The 21800-nt window shown below is 41.1% G+C and overlaps 1 protein-coding gene across 2 annotated transcripts in view; it reads left to right on the forward strand.

Annotated features, from left to right (window-relative positions):
• Positions 1-7803, forward strand: part of LOC119250756 (amelogenin, X isoform-like) — a 43563-nt gene extending 35760 nt beyond the window's left edge. For both annotated transcript variants that reach the window (XM_037518375.2, XM_054697638.1), the window contains 5 exons: positions 2908-2973; positions 4074-4121; positions 5350-5394; positions 5646-6071; positions 7676-7803. In XM_037518375.2, the coding sequence (XP_037374272.1) occupies positions 2920-2973; positions 4074-4121; positions 5350-5394; positions 5646-6071; positions 7676-7681 (579 nt within the window). In that variant the 5' untranslated portion in view covers positions 2908-2919 and the 3' untranslated portion in view covers positions 7682-7803. The remainder of the gene's footprint in view (positions 1-2907; positions 2974-4073; positions 4122-5349; positions 5395-5645; positions 6072-7675) is intronic.
• The last annotated feature ends 13997 nt before the right edge of the window (positions 7804-21800 follow it).

Genomic DNA, 21800 nt, shown 5'->3' on the forward strand with positions numbered 1-21800 from the left:
ATTGCCCATAATGAAAGACTATAGTTACTAATCACAATATACCATGTTAAACTTGACGAAGGTTGCTAAACTTGCATGATATAAGAAATTTTAGCTATATACAACACATTTTCTTGAGGAATTTGATTGGCTGTTGTAGATATAAAACCAATATAAATTGAGATCATATTTGAAAGAAAACTAAAGGATCAGTCATCCTGGATTTCAGGCAATAATTTTGGCTAGAAACATTCAAAGGTATGTAGAATTTACTCATATTAGTATCCTTTCTTTGATACAATTTTCTTCTGTATTTCATGTGTTAACATATGGAGATGTATTATACTTTCTGCTATCCAGAATTAATTAACTTTTTCAGTTGGGTCATAACTAAATTAGACTTTAATTAACAATTTTCCTTTTAGCAAGTTTCCTTTTTCTTGCAGCAAAGTGTTTTTTCTATGTTTCTTTCAATTTTAGTTTCAGAATACCAAATCACTTTCTATAACCACAGCGGGTTGAGTGCCCTGCTGTGAAGCTGTCCACAGCTTCTGCAGCACCAGTTAGATTCCTGGCCCTCCAGGGAGATTCCCGCATGGAAGGACGACCTCCCGTCTCGCCCGCTGCTCCCCTCAGCAGTGTACTTTGGTCCTTCTGCCTATTCTGCTCCCCTTCTGTCTCTGGTAAACTCTCTCACCCTCCCATGCCTCTGTCTTGTACCCCAGTGCTTGTGTAAATAAATAAATCTTAAAAAAAAAAAAACCTAGAGAAAATACTTTAAATTAATTACAAATAAGTTAATATATTCTCAGCCTGTGATTACTTTGTAGAACATTTTCTGTAAGTATATATATATATATAAAACAATTCATTTTAAGACATAATCATTACCTAAATGATTGCTGTATATTTTTCTTATTAATTGGAAAAAATAGACGTAGGTTATAGGTAAACTTGTGGTGCTTCAGAGAGCATTACTGCACATTATTCACTTCCATAAAAATGTTTAAGGTTTTCAACTTACAACTTTCAAACTGAATCGGTAATTTGGAATGTGGAATAATGTGCAAACCCTAGGATATTTGAGTTTTGCTTAATAATTCATGTGACTAATTTGTGGAGTAATTAAATGCAATTTTTTATGAATTTTTTTATTTTATATAGTTGTTACATCATTTTTCATTTTTGCATAATGCATGCATTTTCATTTCAGTTATATTTTCCATATAATTCCCACCCCCTTTTTCTGACCCTAATCCCTCTTGTCCTCCCCTCACCCTCCACTATATTGTGTCTCTGGTCTATAGTTGCTTGTTGATTTTTATTTTTACTTTATTGCAATTAGTCTTTTTCCTGGTCCTTTATTTAGGTTTTCTAAATCCCTACTATGAGTGAGACCATCCTGTACTTTCCTTTTTCTTTCCGGCTTATTTTGCTGAGCATGATCCTTTCCAACTCCATCTTTGTTGCTGCAAATTGCGTGAGTTTATCTTTTTTGATTGCTGAGTAATAGCCCACTGTGTATGTGTACCACATCTTCTTGATCCAGTCATCTGTTTTTGGGCATTTGGGTTGTTTCCATAACTTAGCTATTGTAAATAGTGCTGCTATAAACATAGGGGGCAGGTGCCCTTTTGAGTTAAAGTTTCTGTGTCCTTTGTGTAAATACCTGGGAGTGGAATTGCTGGATCCTATGGAAGCTCTATGTTTAGTAGGTCCAGAAATCTCCACACAGCTCTCCATAGTGGTTGGACCAGTTTGCACTCCCACCAACAGTGCAGGAGAGTTCCTTTTTCTCCACACCCTCGCCAACATTTGTTGTTGCTAGTTTTTTTACTATGTGCCATTCTCACTGGTGTAAGATGGTATCTCATGGTAGTTTTGATTTGCATTTCCCTGATGACAAGTGATGTTGAACATTTTTTCATATGCCTGTTGGCCATTTGCATTTCCTCTTCAGAGAAGTTTCTTTTTAGCTCGTCTGCCCATTTTTTGACTGGATTATTTTCTTTGTTGTTGTTGAGTCTCATCAGCTCTTTGCAGATTTTTGTGATCAGATTTTTGTGTTATCATTAGTGTTGTGTGCAAAAATTTTCTCCCAGTTGGGGTTTCTCTTTGTTTTGGTTATTGTTTCTTTTGTTGTGCAGAAGCTCTTTAATTTGATGTAGTCCCAGCTGTTTATCTTTGCCTTCATTATCACTGCTTACAATGCAAATTTTTAATGAATGGAAGATGCCATTCATTAAAAGTAGAATATTTTAAGTATTAAAAAAAGTTTAAAAAGCCATTAAAGAAAAAGGGATATTAGAATGAAGGAAAATTGGAAACCCTTTTGAGAAAGAAGTTTTGTTCAGCCATATAATCTGAAACATAGACCTCTATAGATCAGTCTTGCCAAGTTCCTACCATTAAGAAGTTTTGCAACTAAATCCCACTCATCCCTGAATCTATATTGACAACTGCCTTGATAATCTTTTCTGAACTATCTAGTCTGCTTTAACAGTAACAACACCTTGTAGATAACACAAGAAACATTTCAATTACTTCTTATTTTAAAATATGAATACCAAGTAATATCTTCATGATTTCTGAGTTCCTAGAAATACTAATTCCTTATTAATTATAAATTACATTTAATTCTATGACTCTGGGGGAGTATACATGAAGAAAAGGGAAGAATATCAAATTATGTAATGAAAGAAGATTGATATGTTAAACCTTGATCTAGCGCTCAAGTTAAATTTAGAACATCTAGTACCACTGAGATTCAGAAACACTGTAATGATATGACAAATGGTAACTATACGCTAAGAAGTTATCTCACAAGGAATATTCCCAATGTCTTTTACTAGCAAACAAACTAAGTGTGTTATGTGTATTTCAGTAAGCACTAAAGATGTGTGCAACAGGTATTAACTTGTATTTCAGAGTCATCAAGAAATGGGGACCTGGATTTTATTTGCTTATTTCCTGGGAGTAGCCTTCAGTATGCCTGTGAGTATAAATCAATGTCCAATTTTACAGTCTTGTTCACAAAAAAAGAAGATTCTAAGATGCCTCCTTCAAAGATTCTGATTAGTATAGTTGTGCTAAGGCACAGGACAGTACATTTTAATCAGCACCTTTTCCCCACAATTTAACACATGTATCTAGAAAGTATAGAAAGGCAGTTTCCTGTATAAAATAATTCATGATCAGTTGAGAGTGAACAAGCCCTCCTATAAAATACAAGAATTTTTTTCAAAAAATTAGTTTTTTATGCATACAAAAAGTGGGGTAAAGGCCAGAGGTATTGGGTATGAGAGGATTTACCAGAGAGAGTGGGGAGCAGACCAGGTAGATTGACTGAACTACACTGCTGAGGGGAGCAGCGGGTGAGATAGGAGAGGTCTGCTGCACCATATGTGGGTTAGCTCCCTGGCCCAGAATCGAGCTAGTGCTGCAGTGGCTGTGGATAGCCCCACAGGTTGCATCTGAACCCCTTGCACCACAAAGGCGGCCCATTTTTGTATTTATTGTTGGTGTTCAGTTATTTTACATGCTAGTTCAGTTACTTTACATGCTAGGTACTTAATACTTAGGTACCTCCTTTTCTGGAAAGAAATTCACTTCTCTTTGGCACTTCATAATTGTGTAAGCATAGAGTAAATTTCATCAAGAAGTAAAGAGATAGGTGAGATGGGGGGTAGGATTAATTGACAACATGGGGAGGGGGAAGAATTGTACAAAGATCACAGAAAATAAATAAGTGCTGGTTACTGTTTTTGCTCTCTACCATAAGAATATAATCTACCCCCTGGCAGCCCTCTCACAGAAAGTCATTTAGGTGTTATAGAACTCTTTAAAATAAAAGGGCTCCTCTCACACACAGTATGCATGTTCAAACGAAAGGTAGACCTCAGGTATATTCTGCTCTATATAGATTTATTGTTAAAATAGCTTTAGACTCTTGAAAGCAAACAATTGCTTTTTGACTCAATCTCTTCTTTTCTTCCTCCCCTCCTCCTCCTTCCCCTTCCATCCCCCCACAACTAATCTCTCTCTCTCTTTTACTCCCTTGCTCCTTTTCTCCCTGCCCCCGCTCCTTATAAAAGCTACCACCTCATCCTGGACACCCTGGTTATATCAACTTCAGTTATGAGGTAATTTTTGTCTTTACTCATTTTGACCATTATTTAAGTTAGAAATGATCTGTACTTTGTAAGACCATGGTGTTTTGATTCTTAATCAAGATATTTCTCAGTCATCAGTTCCCACAACCAGCTTCTCAGTTTAAACCCTAATCAAGTTTGCATTGCTGCTGCACACTTGGGCCAGATCTCCTTGAGTCTTATATGGTTATATCATTATGTACTGTGAACTACAATTCTGGGGAGACTGATTGGTAGGACAGAAACTGAACTCTGACTAAAAAGCTTTTATTTACCTTGACCACTAAATATGATGTTAGCTAAAATGTAAGTTAGGGTTCTTTCCAGTTAGACAACATCTGAGTCTAAGATCTGTATGTTGTTCACACTATAAGTGTCTTCTTCATTTATCTTTCATGAAAGATTAGTGAGCAAGTGATTAGTGAGAAAGCTATAGGAGGCAAGATATTTCTAAAAACTAATTTGAGGTTCTCCTAAATCCCTCAATTTAAACATGTGACGTTGGGCCAATCATTTTTTCCTCAAACTCTGAAGAAGGGAAATAACTATAAAACTCACACTTCACATTGTTTTGTCTGGGGAACAAAATAGTTAAGAAATATAAATATGTTTTCTAGTGAACAGGATTAGTAACTGTTCATTGTATTGATTGTACAACATAAAAGAAATGCCTAGTTTTGAGGTTAACCAACTATATATTATTTAGAAAGGAAAGAACCGTTAACTTGTCTGATAGGTATAGATGAAAGCGTGTGAGTCTCATACAAGCTGAGGATAAAATTTTAGAATTTGAGACATCATTTTCTGTTAAGCATTGAAAGACTGATATCTTGCACCAGAAAATCTGTGTTTTTAGGTAGAAGTGTTTTTGTGTTCTTTATTTTTTTATTGTGATATCAAATCAAATAGGATATAATTAGTTATGTTGCATATCTTGTCTTGTTTTGGATTTGCAAAGAGCAGGAGCTACAGACTAAACAGAATTATCACTTTTGTAAACTCATTTATACTCATAAACTTCTTAAATGCTCGCTCCATAACCTTGTCTGTAACAGTATGGGTGGTGCCTGGAATGCCTAACATAGGAAGAAGGTGGTGTTCACTTCTTTCCATAGAAGTCATATTTTTAGGCTATCAATGTCAACAGGACTGCACTGATGAATCTATATTTCATGTAACAAAATTAAAACAGATGGTTCTAATGTCTCTGTCTCTTAAGGTGCTTACTCCTCTGAAATGGTACCAGAACATGATAAGACAACCGGTATGTAGATTCTTTGTTCTTGAATTCTTAAAATACTAAGCATTTATTTCAACTCCTTTTCCAGTGAATAGCATCCATATGCCACATACAGGCACTAACGGGGAACCTAGTTGTGAAAGCTCATTCTGCACATAGAAATTTTTGCACAGAAAAAAAAAAAATCAGTGAATAAATAAAAGACGACACAGCTGGTGCTCCAGCTGGAAGTCGATGGAGCCGATGGTAAAACCTGACTCTTTGTTTCTCACCAGTACCCTTCCTATGGTTACGAACCCATGGGTGGATGGCTGCACCACCAAATCATTCCCGTGCTGTCCCAGCAGAATCCCCCGAATCACGCCCTGCAGCCTCATCACCACATCCCCATGGTGCCAGCTCAGCAACCCGTGGTCCCCCAGCAACCAATGATGCCCGTTCCCGGCCAACACTCCATAACTCCAACCCAACACCACCAGCCCAACCTCCCCGCACCCGCCCAGCAGCCCTACCAGCCCCAGCACGTCCAGCCGCAGCCTCACCAGCCCATGCAGCCCCAACCACCCATGCACCCCATCCAGCCCCTGCCGCCACAGCCACCTCTGCATCCGATGTTCCCCATGCAGCCCATGCCCCCCCTTCTTCCTGATCTGCCTCTGGAAGCCTGGCCCTCAACGGACAAGACCAAGCGCGAAGAAGTGGTGAGTAGACCTTGAAGCCACTGCAACTCCCATGAAAATGATAAAGAAAAATTGGCTCTCAGAGTTTTAAGTTCTCAAACAATGCAGAGTTTAGAGTTTCAGTAGCCATAGCCAGTGACAGCAATACAACAATACAAGCTTGTTTGATCCTTTATTTTATGAAAGAATTTATGTATGTATGTGGCATATTTATGTTGAGTTCAAAACTATAGAAATGTTGAGTTCCTGTCGTGATATACATTACTGAAAGATATTTATTTTAAGACCACTACATAGGGGAATATCAGCTTTCTTTATCTTTCAATGGTTTGGCTAGCAAGATTAGATTAGACTAATTTTGAGAGTGAGGAAATGCAAATGTCAGAAGAGTTTGAAAGAACAAAGTAACTGGAAAATCTTCTAAAATACCCAAGTAAATACCTGTTAGATTTTTTTTCTTTTTCTATTAATGTAAGGTGGAGGCAGACTTTTAGATTCCCTTTCATTGTTAGGGTTAAATAGATTAAATTTTTATTAGGACTTTTTCACAATTCATTTCAAAATCTGTTAAGAAGTTTTTTCTAACAAATGAATAATCGATAAGACTTCATCTTATTGGCATCAGTACTCAGTGCTTTACATGTAAATTTATTTAATAGTACAATTTATTAAAATGGTTTTTTACCTAGAAGCAGTGAGAGATAATGTAGAAATATCTTGCATGGGTAGTAAGGACAGATGGAGTCTCCTGTTAACTTTTCCTTAAAGAAGAAAATGGTATCATTATGCAAATTATTTCAAATTTATGGGTGTCTACTCTCCCAGCTCAAAAAGTGATGGAGTCAGGTAATTTTAAAGGTTTGTTCAGGCATTTATGCTTAATGAGTTTAATAGAAAGAGGAAATACTATTAGTAAAATAGTTCTCCAATCCAAAGTTTGTATAAGCAAGATATATATATATATATGAGCATATTTATGAGGCATATAGTACAGAATTTTCAAAGATAAATTGTATCCCAAATAATGACAGTTATGCAGTTATTATTCTAGTTGAAGATTAATATTTTCTCAACATATAAGGAAATACATTTCTTTATTTGCTTATTGATAAGACCATGGGCTTCGTAATACACTCATACCATGTCAAAGCCATTTATGAAGGTATGACTTCTTCGGATAGTCATTACATAAGACATCAGGGTAAAAAATAGTGACAGTACAAAACACAACAAAGCAAAAACAGACAATTATAAATCATAGAAACACTGCAAAGGTGGAGGAAGGAAAGGGATCAGAGGGAGGGAGAAAGAAGCACAGGGGACTGAGTTGATGGTGCACGGGTGCATTGGGGAAGGAATCTCCAGGGGTACTATACCTGAAGGGTTGGGGAAAACAAATACTGTTTAAAAACGAACAGTGATGTAAATTTTTTTTTAATTTTTAAGAAATTTAGAAATTAAAAAAAGTAGTCATTACATGTGTAAAAGTAAGCATATAAGTGTACACCTTCTTAGAGTACATTTTTTCCTTGAAACTGAAGCTATGTGTATTACTATACTTAGTCCTCTCTAGGAAAATTGTTAAATAGTTTAAATATGCTTTTCTGTTTTTTTTTTCTTTTCAGGATTAAGGGATCAAAAAGTGGGAGAACTAAGCTAGATATTTTAGTTGCTTTAAAGAAAACACAGAAAACAGTGATTTGTGCCTACAATGTGTTTAATAATAAATTCTGTAACTCAAGATAAATACCAGTAGAAGCCAATAAAAATTGTCAAAAATATCTATGTATTGTTTTTTAATCAAATGTAAACATCCATGTCACTAAAAAGAACATGCAAACTTACAACTTGTAGACAGTTTGAAAAGCAAATAAAAATATTTTGTTTGGCGGAATTTAAATTATAATACCCCAAATCATTTTTTGGTATGTATTATTTTATCTCTTAGTTGTATTAGCTGATAAAAATCTGAAATATGATAATATACTATCACTGAACCCAAACTTGAAAAATACATTTAAAAATGAACTAGGACTTGGTGCATTATAAATAATGACAATTTTTATAAACTGGACTATTCAGACCACCGAAAAATATTTTAAAATAAATTATAATGTTTTGTTAAATTTAAAATTTCTAAATTTTTTAGAAATTTAGGGGAGAGATTCCATACTGTCAAAAACTTAGTAATATTGAACAATAGCACTAATTAAAACATCTAAATTTTTACAAAATAAAACTAACAAAATAAAACTGATTTCTAAATTAATTTTCAAAAGAAAATCTCCATTAAATGGTGTCACAAGAAATCTTCAAATAAATTTTTTATTCAAGTTATTTATTTTACTTCAGAGTCTTTAACATGATAGGTTCTACGTGCTACCATATGCATGTAATAGAGTGAAATAAATTTTCTTTTCCAGTCATCATTGTAACCACTCTTGCAGAATTTCTATTACATAGCAAACACAGTACCTTTATCCAAGTATCTTCATGATTAAGTACACTTAGTGGTGTTAATGCACAAACTTATTGTGGGGAGATACACTTGGGTGAATAAGACAGGAAGGAAGTCCAATAAGAAAGTCAGCATGGTGTGGTTCTCCCCAGTTTCTGTGGTCCTGGCCCACAGAGCTATGAGCAATGCCAGAATGGAGCCATCAGCATATACCACTTTCAAGGATGACCAGACCCCTTCAAGTTTCCCCACCCTGTTTCCTGATTTAGCAGAGATAGTTTATCCCAACAGTGGCATCTCCTGAAAAAGTGGCATTCTGCTCCATGAGGATACTGCCATAAATAACATCCTAGAAAGCTACAAAAATGCAGACAGAAAAATACAACACATGGCATCTTGAGTCCTCATGGAATACTTCACAAGGAGAACTCATAAATCCAGTCACAAACACATGAGTATCTTTCATTTCTATCAGATACAGAATACAAAATTCATGTTAAAGAACTTAAAAGAAATGGATGAAAACAGAAAAGGTGAACAATTTAGAAAAGCAAATGCATGTCTTTAGTGATAAATTAATTAATCAAAGTTAGAAACTGAAGTTTTAAATAGAAAATAACAGAGATGCCAGATGCAAAAGACTAACAGTGGTGATAAAAAATTCTGGGGAAAACTATGGGTGTGGAATAGATCAGAGGAAAGACTGAATCTGTGATGTTGAATATAGTAACATACAAAGAATCCAAGTGAAATAACACAGAGGTTGAGTATGAGCCACACAGAAGTGGCAGTGGCACCAGCTTGACATGGATTTTGGTGATTGCAGCAGTGAGACAGAGGCCAGTGTAGGGTGTTGGAGCCCACAAGAATTGAGACAGTGACTCCCACAGAAAGGTGCAGTGATTGGTAGTGACAATGAGAGACTGACTATATTTAGGGGAGATCCAATGCATTTATATTAATGGTGGAAGAACAAAATTCCTCTGTGTCAGAGAAGTGAAGGAAACTGGAAGTAGCCATGTAGTTTTGGATTAGATTTCAAGCATTTGTATGTAGTCATGACTCACAAGATATTACTATTTGGAATTCCACCCTAGGACATGCTTTCCACTCACACCATCATTTATATTAGTAAAGATTCACATTTCTAATTCACTCAGTATATTATAATTCATTATTCTCATGCATTTGGCTATTGAGATAGGGTTACCAGATAAGATACAGACTATGCAGGTAAATTTGAATTTCATCAAAACAGAGAATGGTATTTAGGAATGCCAGGGAGGAGGCTGACTGTCCCCACCAATGGGATGGAGAATCCCTAGAGCCAGAGATGGTTGTCCCAGTGGTAGATCCCCTGAATAGGACCCCAACAATGGAGGAATGGAAATGTTACAGCTATACAAAAATTGTGCATTGGATGAACTGCAGCAGGGAATCCCCAAATAAAAAAAATTTAACAAAATATTACAACATGAACAGGGAGCAAATGAGGATCCATCAGAGTTCCTTGAGTTACTCAGAAATATACCAACCACAAGGACATAAACCCAGATTCCCCAGAAAATCCCCATCTGATCACTAATGCATTCATCACACATAGTGCCCAAGACATAAAGAAAAAGTTAGCAAAGGTGGACAGTGTCACAGAGATGAGTCCATCCCAGGTGATGGATTTAGCATTCCAGGTTTACAATAATAGAGGGGACAGGAGGCTGAAACCTATGACCATTTTTGTACAAAAGCACAGGATGGGTTTCAGGAACACAGTAACAGACTGAAATGTGAACCCAGGGGAAGTGAATCCATGAGAAGTGAACCACTAGGGAGAAATCAGTGTGCTTACTGCAGGAAAGAGGGACATTGGAAGTATAGCTGTCCCAGATTATAGGTAAGCAGCAGACAAAATAATTACAGGAGACAAGGCCTCCCCTGGTGGTGCAGCGGTTGAGGGCTGGGCTGCGAAGCTGCCTGCAGCCTCTGCAGCGCCAGTTCGATCCCCGGCTAAGGTTCAACATGGTGCGCAGACCTCTCCTGCTACGCCCGCTGCTCCCCTCAGCAGTGTATTTCTTCAGTCTGCCTGTTCTGTTCCCTGCTCTGTGTCTGGTGAATTCTCTCACCCTCCCACACTTCTGACTTTACCCAGTGCTTGTACACATAAATAAATAAATCTTAAAAAAAAAATAATTACAGGAGACAGAAGACTGAGGACACCACGACATGACGATTCATGCAGGGGTTACTGAACGGAATACAGACGGAGTACAAGGAAACCGGAACCCAGGAGAGAGGAAAGGAGCACAGAGTAGAGGCTCACGTGATGATAAGAGAGAATACGAACCAAATATAAGGAATAAAGAGCCATGTACAGAGGAAGCCATTTACAAATGATAGCACACAGAGAAGGTTCAGATAAACAATAGGGGGCCCACTAGATCTAAACAAGCCCAGAAGGAACTGACCCAGAGACAAAAATCCCATTGGTTTTGTGATCTCATCAAGGACTTGAGACAGTGATTTAAGAAAAAGACAAACAGTTGAATGCTACTGACTTCTTTTCCAGTTATTGTTGTAGGATACCCAAGGATTTGAAAGGATTGGTGCAGTAAAGAAAAGGAAAGGCAGGCTAAGTTTCTTACAGGCAAGAAATTTATTGAGCTCATGTGCAAGGTTCGCCGACCCCCATAGGGGCGGGAGAAGTCCCACTCTTTGGGGTATAAGGGCAAGCTTTTACAGGGCAGGGTCTGGCCTTGGAAGGAGGTGGAGAATGCTGAGCGGAAGTTGCTTTTCAAAGAAGTTTTTGCTCTCAGAACTGGTTGTTCTTTCAATACTGCTTATCAGGGCCTGTGCAAACCAGGCAGAGCTGGCTCCCAGGATGCGATGGCAGCAGTTTGACCCCCTTCTTAACCCCATTTCTTCCCTAGCCTCAACTTTACAGGATTCACTTTTCTGAAGAAACTCTGAGATGATTGACATGATCTAACCAATATTTTTCCTTTCAAAATTTAGGAGACATGAAATAACATCTAGAATCATGCATGTGCCGGTAGTTTTTTTTTTTTTTTTTTTTCATACAGAGAGACTTTCAATCCCGATTTTGGTATTTTCTTTCAACTTCATTTTGGCCTATGAATGGAACTGCAGTTGTATAAGATATCCCATGCGTGATAAATGATAACTAAAGAGCTCTTTGTGTCTGTATGTAGTATTTATGTATGTCATTTCCTTGTATCCTTCTCTTGGCTGCTAGTGGTTGACAAAATGTTATACATGTTATCTATAGACACTGAAAAGAAAGAAAACAAAACAAAAGTCTCCACTTATGGAAAAAATACTAAAGGTTATGGTTTGATTGTCTACATTGCATTCCTGATCTAAGCCTTTGCTTTTTATAGAGATTGAATATTGTTGTTTCTGCTGTTTTCTGATATTTATGGCAAAGCTTCCCAGAAATCTAAATTCAAGTAAAATTTGGTAATCTGTCATTTGCTTGATAGAAAGAAATCTTGTGGAACCTCAGTAGAGCTCCTGATACACTCCACAAAATTTCTCCCTTTCCTCCTGGGAAAGGCATTAGATGAATTTGTCCTATTTGGCTTACCTAATAGAGTAAAATTAGATGGCAAGCACTGTCACTTGGAAAAACGTTAACAGTTTGACATGTACAGAAATGTTAACATTGGTTTTCTAAAATGTGTATACAACCTCTCAATACCTGTTATGTATGTAAATTGTCAATGGTGATTGTCACCTTGCAATATTGCATACTTCAATAGTTTGATATCCATAGAAATTATTTCTGGAAAAAAAACAGGGAGAAAAGGCCTCAACAGATTCCTATTAATAGAACTGCTGAGAGTAAAAATTTCCTATGAAGGACTGAATAGACCTGGAGATACACCTGATATTTTTTACTAAGTTTTATTTGACATAATACTGGTAATTTTTTTCTTGCATTTTGTTCTGAAACCACAAAGTGTTCTTGTTTTGAGTGACGAGGATCTGAAGCAATGTTGCATTTTTTTTCCCCAGCAAAGCTAATTTAACTTGTGTTCACATTTTTTCTCCCTTCAATACCAACACAGGATGAAAAGAATGGTAGTATTTTTATTTTTGCTATTTATCCCAGTCTGTGTTTTGCATAACTTCCGTAGGGATTTTGTCTTCTGAAACTAAAAAAAAATTGGCCATGAGTCTCAATGTGTGGCTTTGAGTGGAGTTCTTCCAGAAGATGAAATAGAGCTGAAACAAGAAGAGGAGAACTTGTTGCTTTGTTCGTAGGGCTTGGAGGTCCAAGGAAAGTGGGGAAGTTGCCTCCATGGGCAGGACTGGCAGGCTGGCTAACAAAAAAGTCCTAGTATCCTCGAGAAGAGGAAAGACTAACTTTGTTCTTGAAGCTTACATGGACCAGATGTCAAGAGTTCGCTCTGATCCTATATGGAGTATTCCAACAAAACCAGCTAAAATTGCTGTTTGCTGTTCTGCCCTGTGGTTTTATGCAAAACTAGGTAATATGGTTTAAAAGTACATTTAGTTTGCAAATTTTTGCTATGCTGTTGAAACAAGGTTGAGAGAACTTGTTTTTATATAAGTTGAACCAATTTTAAGATTTTTTCCCCTGAGATTTGATATCTTTGCTGTTTAGTTTTGGCTAATGCCTCTACATGTTTTTTTTTGGGCTTTTTGGGGAGCTTGGATAGATAAACTATTTTCCAGGAAAGGAGTAGTTTTGCTTTCCACAGTGGACAAAACCTGAAGACTGGTTTTCTTTCCAATGGGAACCCTGAGAAAAATTTTCATCTGACACTGCACCCCAGCATCCATATGTTTGATCCTCATTACCATGGAAATAGTGGCAAAAAATGAAAGGGGGGATCGTTAGAGGGAAAGGATGTCCTGAGCAAATTCCATACAGGTGGACAAAGCCTTTAAGTCCATCCCCACTCCATCAAGACACTGGGAACTACAAATCCCATGGTCCCCAAAGGGAAGTTTGTGAGGACCTAAGGGTGGAGTTAAGCAGCCATTTTCTCCATTTGTAAATAAAACCAGCCATGTTAGTGGGGTCTTAGACACTTCCCTGTGCTCTCAGCCAGGCAGGTTTGGTCTCAGTGGGTCATTTCAGATTCCAGGTTGGTGGAATGGGTAGGACACATTTAAGAATTTAACTCCCTCTTTTCTCCCTGAGTTGTACATTTACATTTCCTCATTCCCCTTTCCCTTGTAAATAAACCTTTTGTTAACCTTTTGTGTGTGCCTGCACTTTAAGTCCCTTTTGAGCTCACAGGTGAGGACCCTCAGTCAGGCAACCCATTTTAGCAGTATGACCACATAACAAAGTTCTCACCTAAACCCTTTCCTTAAGTCACAGTGAATGCCTACTTCATGCCTTGACTCCTTCCCGTTAGATGCTAACTGTTGGTGTCACAGAAGCCCTCTAACTACCTAGAGACCATGAGCAATAACCAGCTTTCTTTGGTTCACCGTTGTGCCAGCTGGGTTTGAAATCCATGGCTCGTGAACTATGGCAGGGTCAGCCTGGGCAATGCTGCAACAGCTCCTGAGCGACCCAGGAAGTTCCCTCCTCAGCAGTCATGATAATTTCCTTGTTCTGCCTTTGCCTGAGCCTCTGGTGGTAAAACTACCCCTAACCCAGTGTGAACCACAAAGAGAAAGTTCTGCGGCTATCAATCTCCCAATTACATGCTCAATACATGATTATCAGATTACAGGCAACAGTGGAAGTAATGACCAGTGAAACAGCCAGAGCCCTCAACTTGTTCAGTCCAAGATCAGAAACACTATCTACCGAAGTTGACAAGCGCTTGACTATCTGCTGGATGCTGTGGGAGATGTTTGTGGTAAATTTAACCTGACTAACTGCTGAATCCTGAATACTGAATGGGGGCGGGGGGCAGGAGGGAGGCTGCTTCTGCAGTTCCTTGTATTTCTTTTGTTTTTTAAAGATTTTTATTTATTTATTTATTTATTTGTTTATTTATTTATTTATACAAGCACTGGGTACATTCAGAAGCACGGGAGGGTAAGAGAATTCACCAGAGCCAGAGCAGGGAGAAGAACAGGCAGACTAATGGAGTACACTGCTGAGGGGAGCAGCGGGCACGGCAGGAGAGGTCTGCGCTCCATGTGGGACCTTCGCTGGTGGCCAGGAATCGAACCTGTGCTGCAGAGGCTGCGGGCAGCTTCACAGCGCTGTGCTAAACCACTACGCCACCGGGGAAGCACACACACTTGTTCACATTTCCCTAGGGCTATCCATCCTCACCAGCACTCCCCTCTTGAGGGGCCAAGTTGGGGGTAACACCTGTAACAGTCTTTGGTGTTAGCCACAGGTTATACAAACAGAATAAAGAGACTTAACTCTTAGCTCCAAAGGCAGCAGAGCAAAGCCAGTATCTCCTATCAGCAAGATAGTGTGCCGAGTGTGTACTAGAAGCAAGACTCATTAGGAGGACAGCCTTAACCAATCTGGGAGACACCTTGGATATGCAGCCAACTACCAGCCATAGGAAGGCAGGCTGCCAATCAGCATCTGTGAGAATAAGAGTCAGATCACTTCTAGCATCAAGATACCAGGTGCAGGATACCAGCCTTCAGTTAATAACTGGGAGAACCCTGTTTTCATACACTGATAGTTATAGTCAGATAGACTCTGATATCCATTCCTAGCAATGGAAGCCTAGCTACCGAGAGTGAAAACTAGATGGCCATTTGTAGTAATCCAGTTTTCAGTCACCAAAGTGTCAGCAAAAGCTGGGATGCTCCCAGATTCCAATCACCAGCTGACAGAGCCTGCCACTCCAACCTCCTAACCTTAGCCAGGAAAGCACTTCCTTCATTAAACAGATCTGAGAATAGAGTCAGGCATCTCCTCATCTCTAGCTGTCAGCGGTGACATTGAGGGCCCCAGCCTACAGTTACCAGACACAGGGGACTAGTGTTCACTTACGAAGTTTGCAAATAATAGCCAGGCTACTGGAGACCCCTATGTTGCCACCTGCAAGAGCCCATTGACCAGTCACTAGCCACCAGTTTTGTGTTAATGTGTTGGATCACATTAATTGATTTTCAGATGTTGCATCACCCTTGAGTTTCTGGAATAAACCCCAGATAGTGTATGACCCTTTTGATGCATTGTTGTATTTACTAGAGTTTCATTGAGGAATTTTGTATCTGTGTTCATTAGCGAGATTGGCCTATAGTTTTCTTGTTTTGTGTAGTCTTTCTTGGATTTTGTTATTAGTGTAATATTGGCCTAATAAGAAGTATTTGGCAGTATTCCTTCTTTCTCTACTTTTCGAAAGTGTTTTTGTAGGATAGGCTCCAGTTCATCTCTGAACATTTGGTAGAACTCACTTATGAAACCATTGGTTCTGGACCATTTTTTACTGGGAGGGTTTAGATTACTGTTTCAATTCGTTTGGTGAATTTACAGTTCTGAGAATATTTCCATCTCATTTAGATTGTTGAACTTGTTTGTATTTAAATGTTCATGGATCCAGTAGGTCAGGCTGGCAATAAATCACTGCTGTGCCGCCCAAACCCAGGCTTTAGCAGAATGTCTGAGGCCTGTATTTGCAGTTGGATGGGAGCAGCTGTGTAATGCAGCAATGCCTCCACAGGAGCCAGGCCACCTTTTCTGCTCCTCTCTTTAGAGTTTGCAGCACATGCCACTGGTGTACCAATGGCCTCTCTCATGGGCCCAAAGCAGCTGCCACTGGCCTGTGGCACAGAGTAGGGCTATACAGGTACCCCTGCAGAAGCATAGTGAAGGTTTACTGTCGGCCTTCCCACGTGAAGGCAAACTGGTCTTCATTCTCCGATGCTAGAGCAGTAGAAAAGAAAGTGTTAGCAGATTAGCTACACAGAGATATGTGCCCAGGTCGAGGCTCAGACGATCCATCACGTCTGCCACTGAGGGCACTGCTGCATGCACAGGGGAACCACTTTATTCAAGTCTCAGTAATCCGTTATATACCACAGGCCATCAGGCTTCCTCACAGCCACACAGGTAAATTACACGGACTGTGGGTAGCATGCACAATGCCCACTATCTCCAGCTTTGCTACTGGGCCCGCAATCCCTCCATGGCCACCTGACAACCTATACTGTTTAGTATGGGTAATACACCTAGAAACTGGCAGTTGTGTGGGTGGATGCAGAGCATGTCCACACACTACTGCCTTCATCACATGTTCCCTACGGCTAAACTCTCTGGCTGTGGTTTCAAGCCACAGCCACTTAGTACACCCACTCCCAGGAAGTACTCTGGGAATGGTAACACATATACTTTATACTCCTTTGGGGAAAATCGCCCAATCCCCAGTATAGTCTCACTGCTGTCACCTTGACACTCTGGCCTCCATGGCCATCAGTGTTAACAAGTACTTGTTAACAGGAACTACTCTGTTAATAGAGTAGTTGTATGCAGACAGAGGAACTACTTGTTAACAGGAACTACTCTGGGTTCCCATATAACAAGAGTAACTCTGTCCCCGAATCTACTAAGGCCAAACTTTTTGTACCTGGGTTGGGACCTGTGGATAGCAAGTTCACATGTGGCCTCTCATCCCCACCTGACCCCTTGGCCCTCATCCTATTCAAAAGCAAACAGGACCTCCCCCTGGGCCAGCATTGGCAACAAATGGTCCTCAAGCACAGCACACGTGCCTGGGGCCTGGAGTCCCCAGCTTTGTCCTCTGCAGCTGCCTTTGTTCCTCTCCCAGTTGTCTCTGTAACTCTAGCAAGTACACAGTGATCCGTGTATCCATTTTTGCTCAAGCTACACCTGATCTTAGTAGATCCACCCACATTTGGGCTCAGCTGACTTTAAGAGACTTATTTGCCTTTTTTGGCATACTTTTCGCTTAACAACTACCCGTATTCCCTTCTGAGAGGTCTGGCTCTCAGCTTTACTCAAGCCTGTTGCCATTGTGGTCACATCATTTATTTGGCATCCCACACAGAATGCCAGACTCGCCCTAAGGGACCCAAATGAGGAGAAGGGTTTTGCAATACCAAATCCCTCATCCCAGCAGTAAAACCCTCGTTGTCAGGACCATGAGTGTTTACCTTAAACATGGCCTGCCGCATCCCCAGTTCCCAAACTACCGGCTGAAGCTCAGGGTGTGTTTGCCACTGACTCACAGACTCCTCCCACATGAACCACATGTGAGCACACCTCCCACATGAAACCATTCCATTCCTATAGTACCTGTTATCCAATCCAACAGAGCATGATCTCCCTGGCCATCCTGCTGTCTGTTCTGAGACCTCTGTCTCAACAATGGGTGCAGGGTCACTGAAGCCTGTTTCTCCATGTCCTGTGTTGTGAAAATGGTTTCATCCACCCCAGTCCCACAAACACAGAAGCCAGGCTGCCAGGGACTCTCCTGGTTTCTGACGGAACTATTTACCCAAGTCCACCAGTTCTGCAATATGTGATGATCTCTGTCATTTGTAGTAGCCCAGCAGCCTGACTTCCAGGACCATCGGCCCCTGGGGCTTCATTTTCTTTGTCAGCACTGGGGGGTGGGGGGTGGGGGGTGGAGGGGTGGGGGGAGACTTGAGTTTCAGGTAAGCCTTGCCCTCCTCTCTAGAAGGGAGCAGGGTGTCTGTAGAGTGGCAGGTTTCTCTGCCACCAGTAGAGCAAGGAGCCCGCCTCCTTTTCCCTCTCCTCCCTGAAAGAGGACTCTGGCTTCTCTTGAGTGATGGGTCAGTCTCTCTAGATCTCTTCCTCCAGAAACCTCAAGGGTTTTCACAGAGCCTGGGTCTCATCCAGCAGTTTCCAGATATTGGCTTCCTCTATCTGCATACATTCTCACAGAGCCATGAGAAACACCACCCCACAGCTCCTGCTGCCTCACAGGCACTGTATCTGTCCAGGGTCTCTCCATTCTGCACTGGGCTTGCTCCAACTGTCAAAACCAAATGGCATGTTTTAAAGAAACAAAACAAATACTGCTAAATTCATATGGAATCACAAAAAACTATGAATAGCCAAAAGAGAGAGAATGGACTTTCAAACTCCAAACTATCCTACAAATCCATAATAATTAAAATGGCTTCCATATAACCCAGCAGCTCCACTCCTAGGAATTTACTAAAAGGACATAAAAACACTACTCCAAAAGGATACCTGCACTGCTATGTTTACTGCAAAATTATTCACAATAACTAAGCTATAAAAACCTAAATGCTGATAAACAGATGACTGGATCAAGATGATGTGGTGGGCCTCCCCGGTGGTGCAGCGGTTGAGTGCTGGGTTGTGAAGCTGCCTGCAGCCTCTGCAGCACCTGTTCAATCCCTGGGCACCTGTTTGGTTCCCCGGCCACTGGGCGAGGGTCCCATATGGCACGCAGACCTCTCCTGCTGCCCGCTGCTCCCCTCAGTAGTGTACTTCATGAGTCAGCCTGTTCTGCTCTCTGGTCTGGCTCTAGTGCTTCTGACTGTACCCAATGCTTGTATAAATAAATAAATAAATCTTTAAAAAAAAAAGAGAGAGATGATGTGGTATATATACACAATGGAATACTACTCAGTGACCAAAAAAAGATCAACTCATGCCATTTGCAGTAACGTGAATAGAGCTGGATGGGATTATACTCAGTGAAATAAATTAGAATGAAAAAGAAAAATAACAGATAGTTTTGCTTATAGGTAGATGGAAGGTAAATGATTTTCAGGCTTTTCTGCCTTGCCAGCCATCATGATTGGTCTGCGTGCTGTGGGGCACCTGCAGTTGTGATATTGTTGTAAACTGACTTGTTCACTTCTGTGGGCCATGGGAGGAATATTGATATAGTCAGGAGAGATGCAGAGGCAGGAGAGTAGAGAGGGAGAAAGAAGGCCAGGGTGAAGACTTGCTGAGGGCTTGGAGGCATACCTGTCTCCTGCCCCACTCTTACCCGTGCTTGCCTATACCTGTTTGCTAGGAGAGGAATTGCTGGGTTTATGTGGAAGTCCCATTTTTCGTAGTTTGAGGAATTACCACACAGCTTTCCGAAGTGGTTGTGTCACCAGACAACCTCAACATGAAATGGGTTGCCTGAGTGTATGTCCTCACCCACCCCTTACAAGGGGCTATTACAATTCAACTTCAGGCATATATAATGAGGGCTCCAGGACTCTCCTTTACCCATGTGGTCTACTGGATCATAGAAAACCTGCTCTGTGCCCATCTTGCCATTACAGTGGATTATACGGAAACTGAATAAAGAGGAAGAGGGGAAAGAGGACAAAGCTAGAAGGGTGTAGGGTAAATGGCTTTTCAGGCTTTTCTGCCCTGCCACCATTAGGATTGCCCTGCCTAATGGGGTATCTGCAGTTTTTTACATTGTTGAATGTCCTATTTAGTTTTGTGGGCCATGGGAGTGTTATAGGACAGGGAGAGGGGCAGCCCAAACCCCGCAAACCTGCCTATTTTAAATGGGTTCTGCCATCCGCCGCATCAACACAAAACATATGAGATTTTAATGGGAAGGAACTTTAATAAAACTAGGAAACAATACAGGTAAGGCAAAGAGTCTAGTTTCTAAATGAAGCACCCAAAGTTACCCGTCCCCTCGTGGGTAAAAGTCCATCCATATGGGATCGGCCCAGAACAAGGCCCCAAAGCCTGCTACAAGTCTAAAGCATCTTCCAGTGGGGACCCACAGAAAAGGGTCACAAACAACCGGACAAGCCCGGAAGGAAAAGAGCAAAATCAACATCAAGATAAAAGCTGCCATTGTCACCTCCCCACGGGTCTCACCCACATCTGTGTCACCCCGTCCACGACCAAAAGACAAGCGCAGTTTCTTCACGTGTCTCTAGGCTCCATGCGCCTCCTCCAGGTCTCCTGACTCCATCCTGCTTCCTTCCTCAGTCTCTCCTGCAGCTTCTCCTCTTCCTGCTCAGCTCCACCCTCCCTTGGGTGGGGCAGGGAACCTGGAACTTCCCCCTTTCCTGGGGACCGCCCTGTTACAGGAGGAGTATTAGAGATAGTCACATACAGAAGCAGAAGAAGAGGCAGAAGACAGAGAAGGGGAAAAAAGAAGTGGGAGAAGCCCAGAGTGAAGACTTGAGGGGAGGGGGGTTGGAGGCATACTGCCCTTTTGGCCCCCTGACATTGCTGCCTGCCAATGTACTTGCTTGCTGCTGAGACAGGGCAAGCTAGGGTTATTAGGCAGTTTTAGGGATAGTGCAGGAAGGACCTCTGAAAAATTTAGGGAGGCTTCAGAGATAAGGACAAGCAAAGGAAAGTAACCCATTCCATTAGGAAAAACAAACATACCAGGACCAAGGACAACATTGTTAATGCTGGTCCTGGTTTCCTTCAGGTGGTAAAGGGAGGCAGAGATTGGAGAAATGGAGAGTGGTTTAATTTATGGTCACATTAGAAGGGCAGCTGTTTAACTTCAATGCAGGGAGGCCCATCCAGAAGACTGGGCCATAAATTTAAAGATGCAACAAATGGGGAAAGAGAAAGCTGTTAGATAAGGAATGTGAAGATCCCCACTCAGTAGCAAATTAAGTGAGACAGCCAGAACTAACCAATCACAGAGACTGGTGGAGCTTTAGAATAATGAGGGAAAAAAGGTATATATTCCCTGAGACACGACTCCACTTTCGCTTCCTTGCCCCTTCCCTGGCCTGGGAGTCCCACTTTATTTCTGCTCTTTTTCTCCTCAATAAACTTTTTCTTTCTCTAAACAAACTGCCTCTTCTCGCTTGCTTGCCTGAGCGTCTGCGAAGTTCCTGCTGCGGCTTCGTGAGACACCCACCCGTGGGGGTCTAGCGGCTGGGGCTCAGCGCTGCCCTGCAGCCTGGGATCCGATCCCGGCTGGGAGACTAGGCCTGACAATTCCGGTATCATTTTGGGGGCTCGTCTGGGATCTCACAAGATTTTGGGTAAGTCAGCCGAGAGGCACAAATTGTTCTATCTTCAGCTTGTCCTAAACTACTCTCGCTAAACATTTTCTTCCTCTCGGAGCCATCAAAGAGGCCATAAAAAGGACACAGGACAGTCAGTAAATGCCAAAGGGCGACTGCCTTAAAGACTCCTGTGGAAGGATAAACTGGTGACCAGACCAGGTAAGGGGACTAGCCCATCTGCCAGTCAAAGAATAAAAGTCTGGTTGTCGTCGTATGAGGGACTCCGGTCTCCGAAGAGCTAGGCACATACGTCATGTAGAGGCCGTCCGGGAGCTGCACATAAGGGGCTGATCTCCCAGCAGCTCGGGCCATCCTCCCTTGCCTTCAGCAGAGGGGGAGCTGCCGAGACCCAG

The sequence above is a fragment of the Talpa occidentalis genome, unplaced genomic scaffold, assembly GCF_014898055.3.
Source record: "Talpa occidentalis isolate TD23 unplaced genomic scaffold, MPIMG_talOcc4v2.1 talOcc4.18, whole genome shotgun sequence".
Classification (NCBI taxonomy): Eukaryota; Metazoa; Chordata; class Mammalia; order Eulipotyphla; family Talpidae; genus Talpa; species Talpa occidentalis.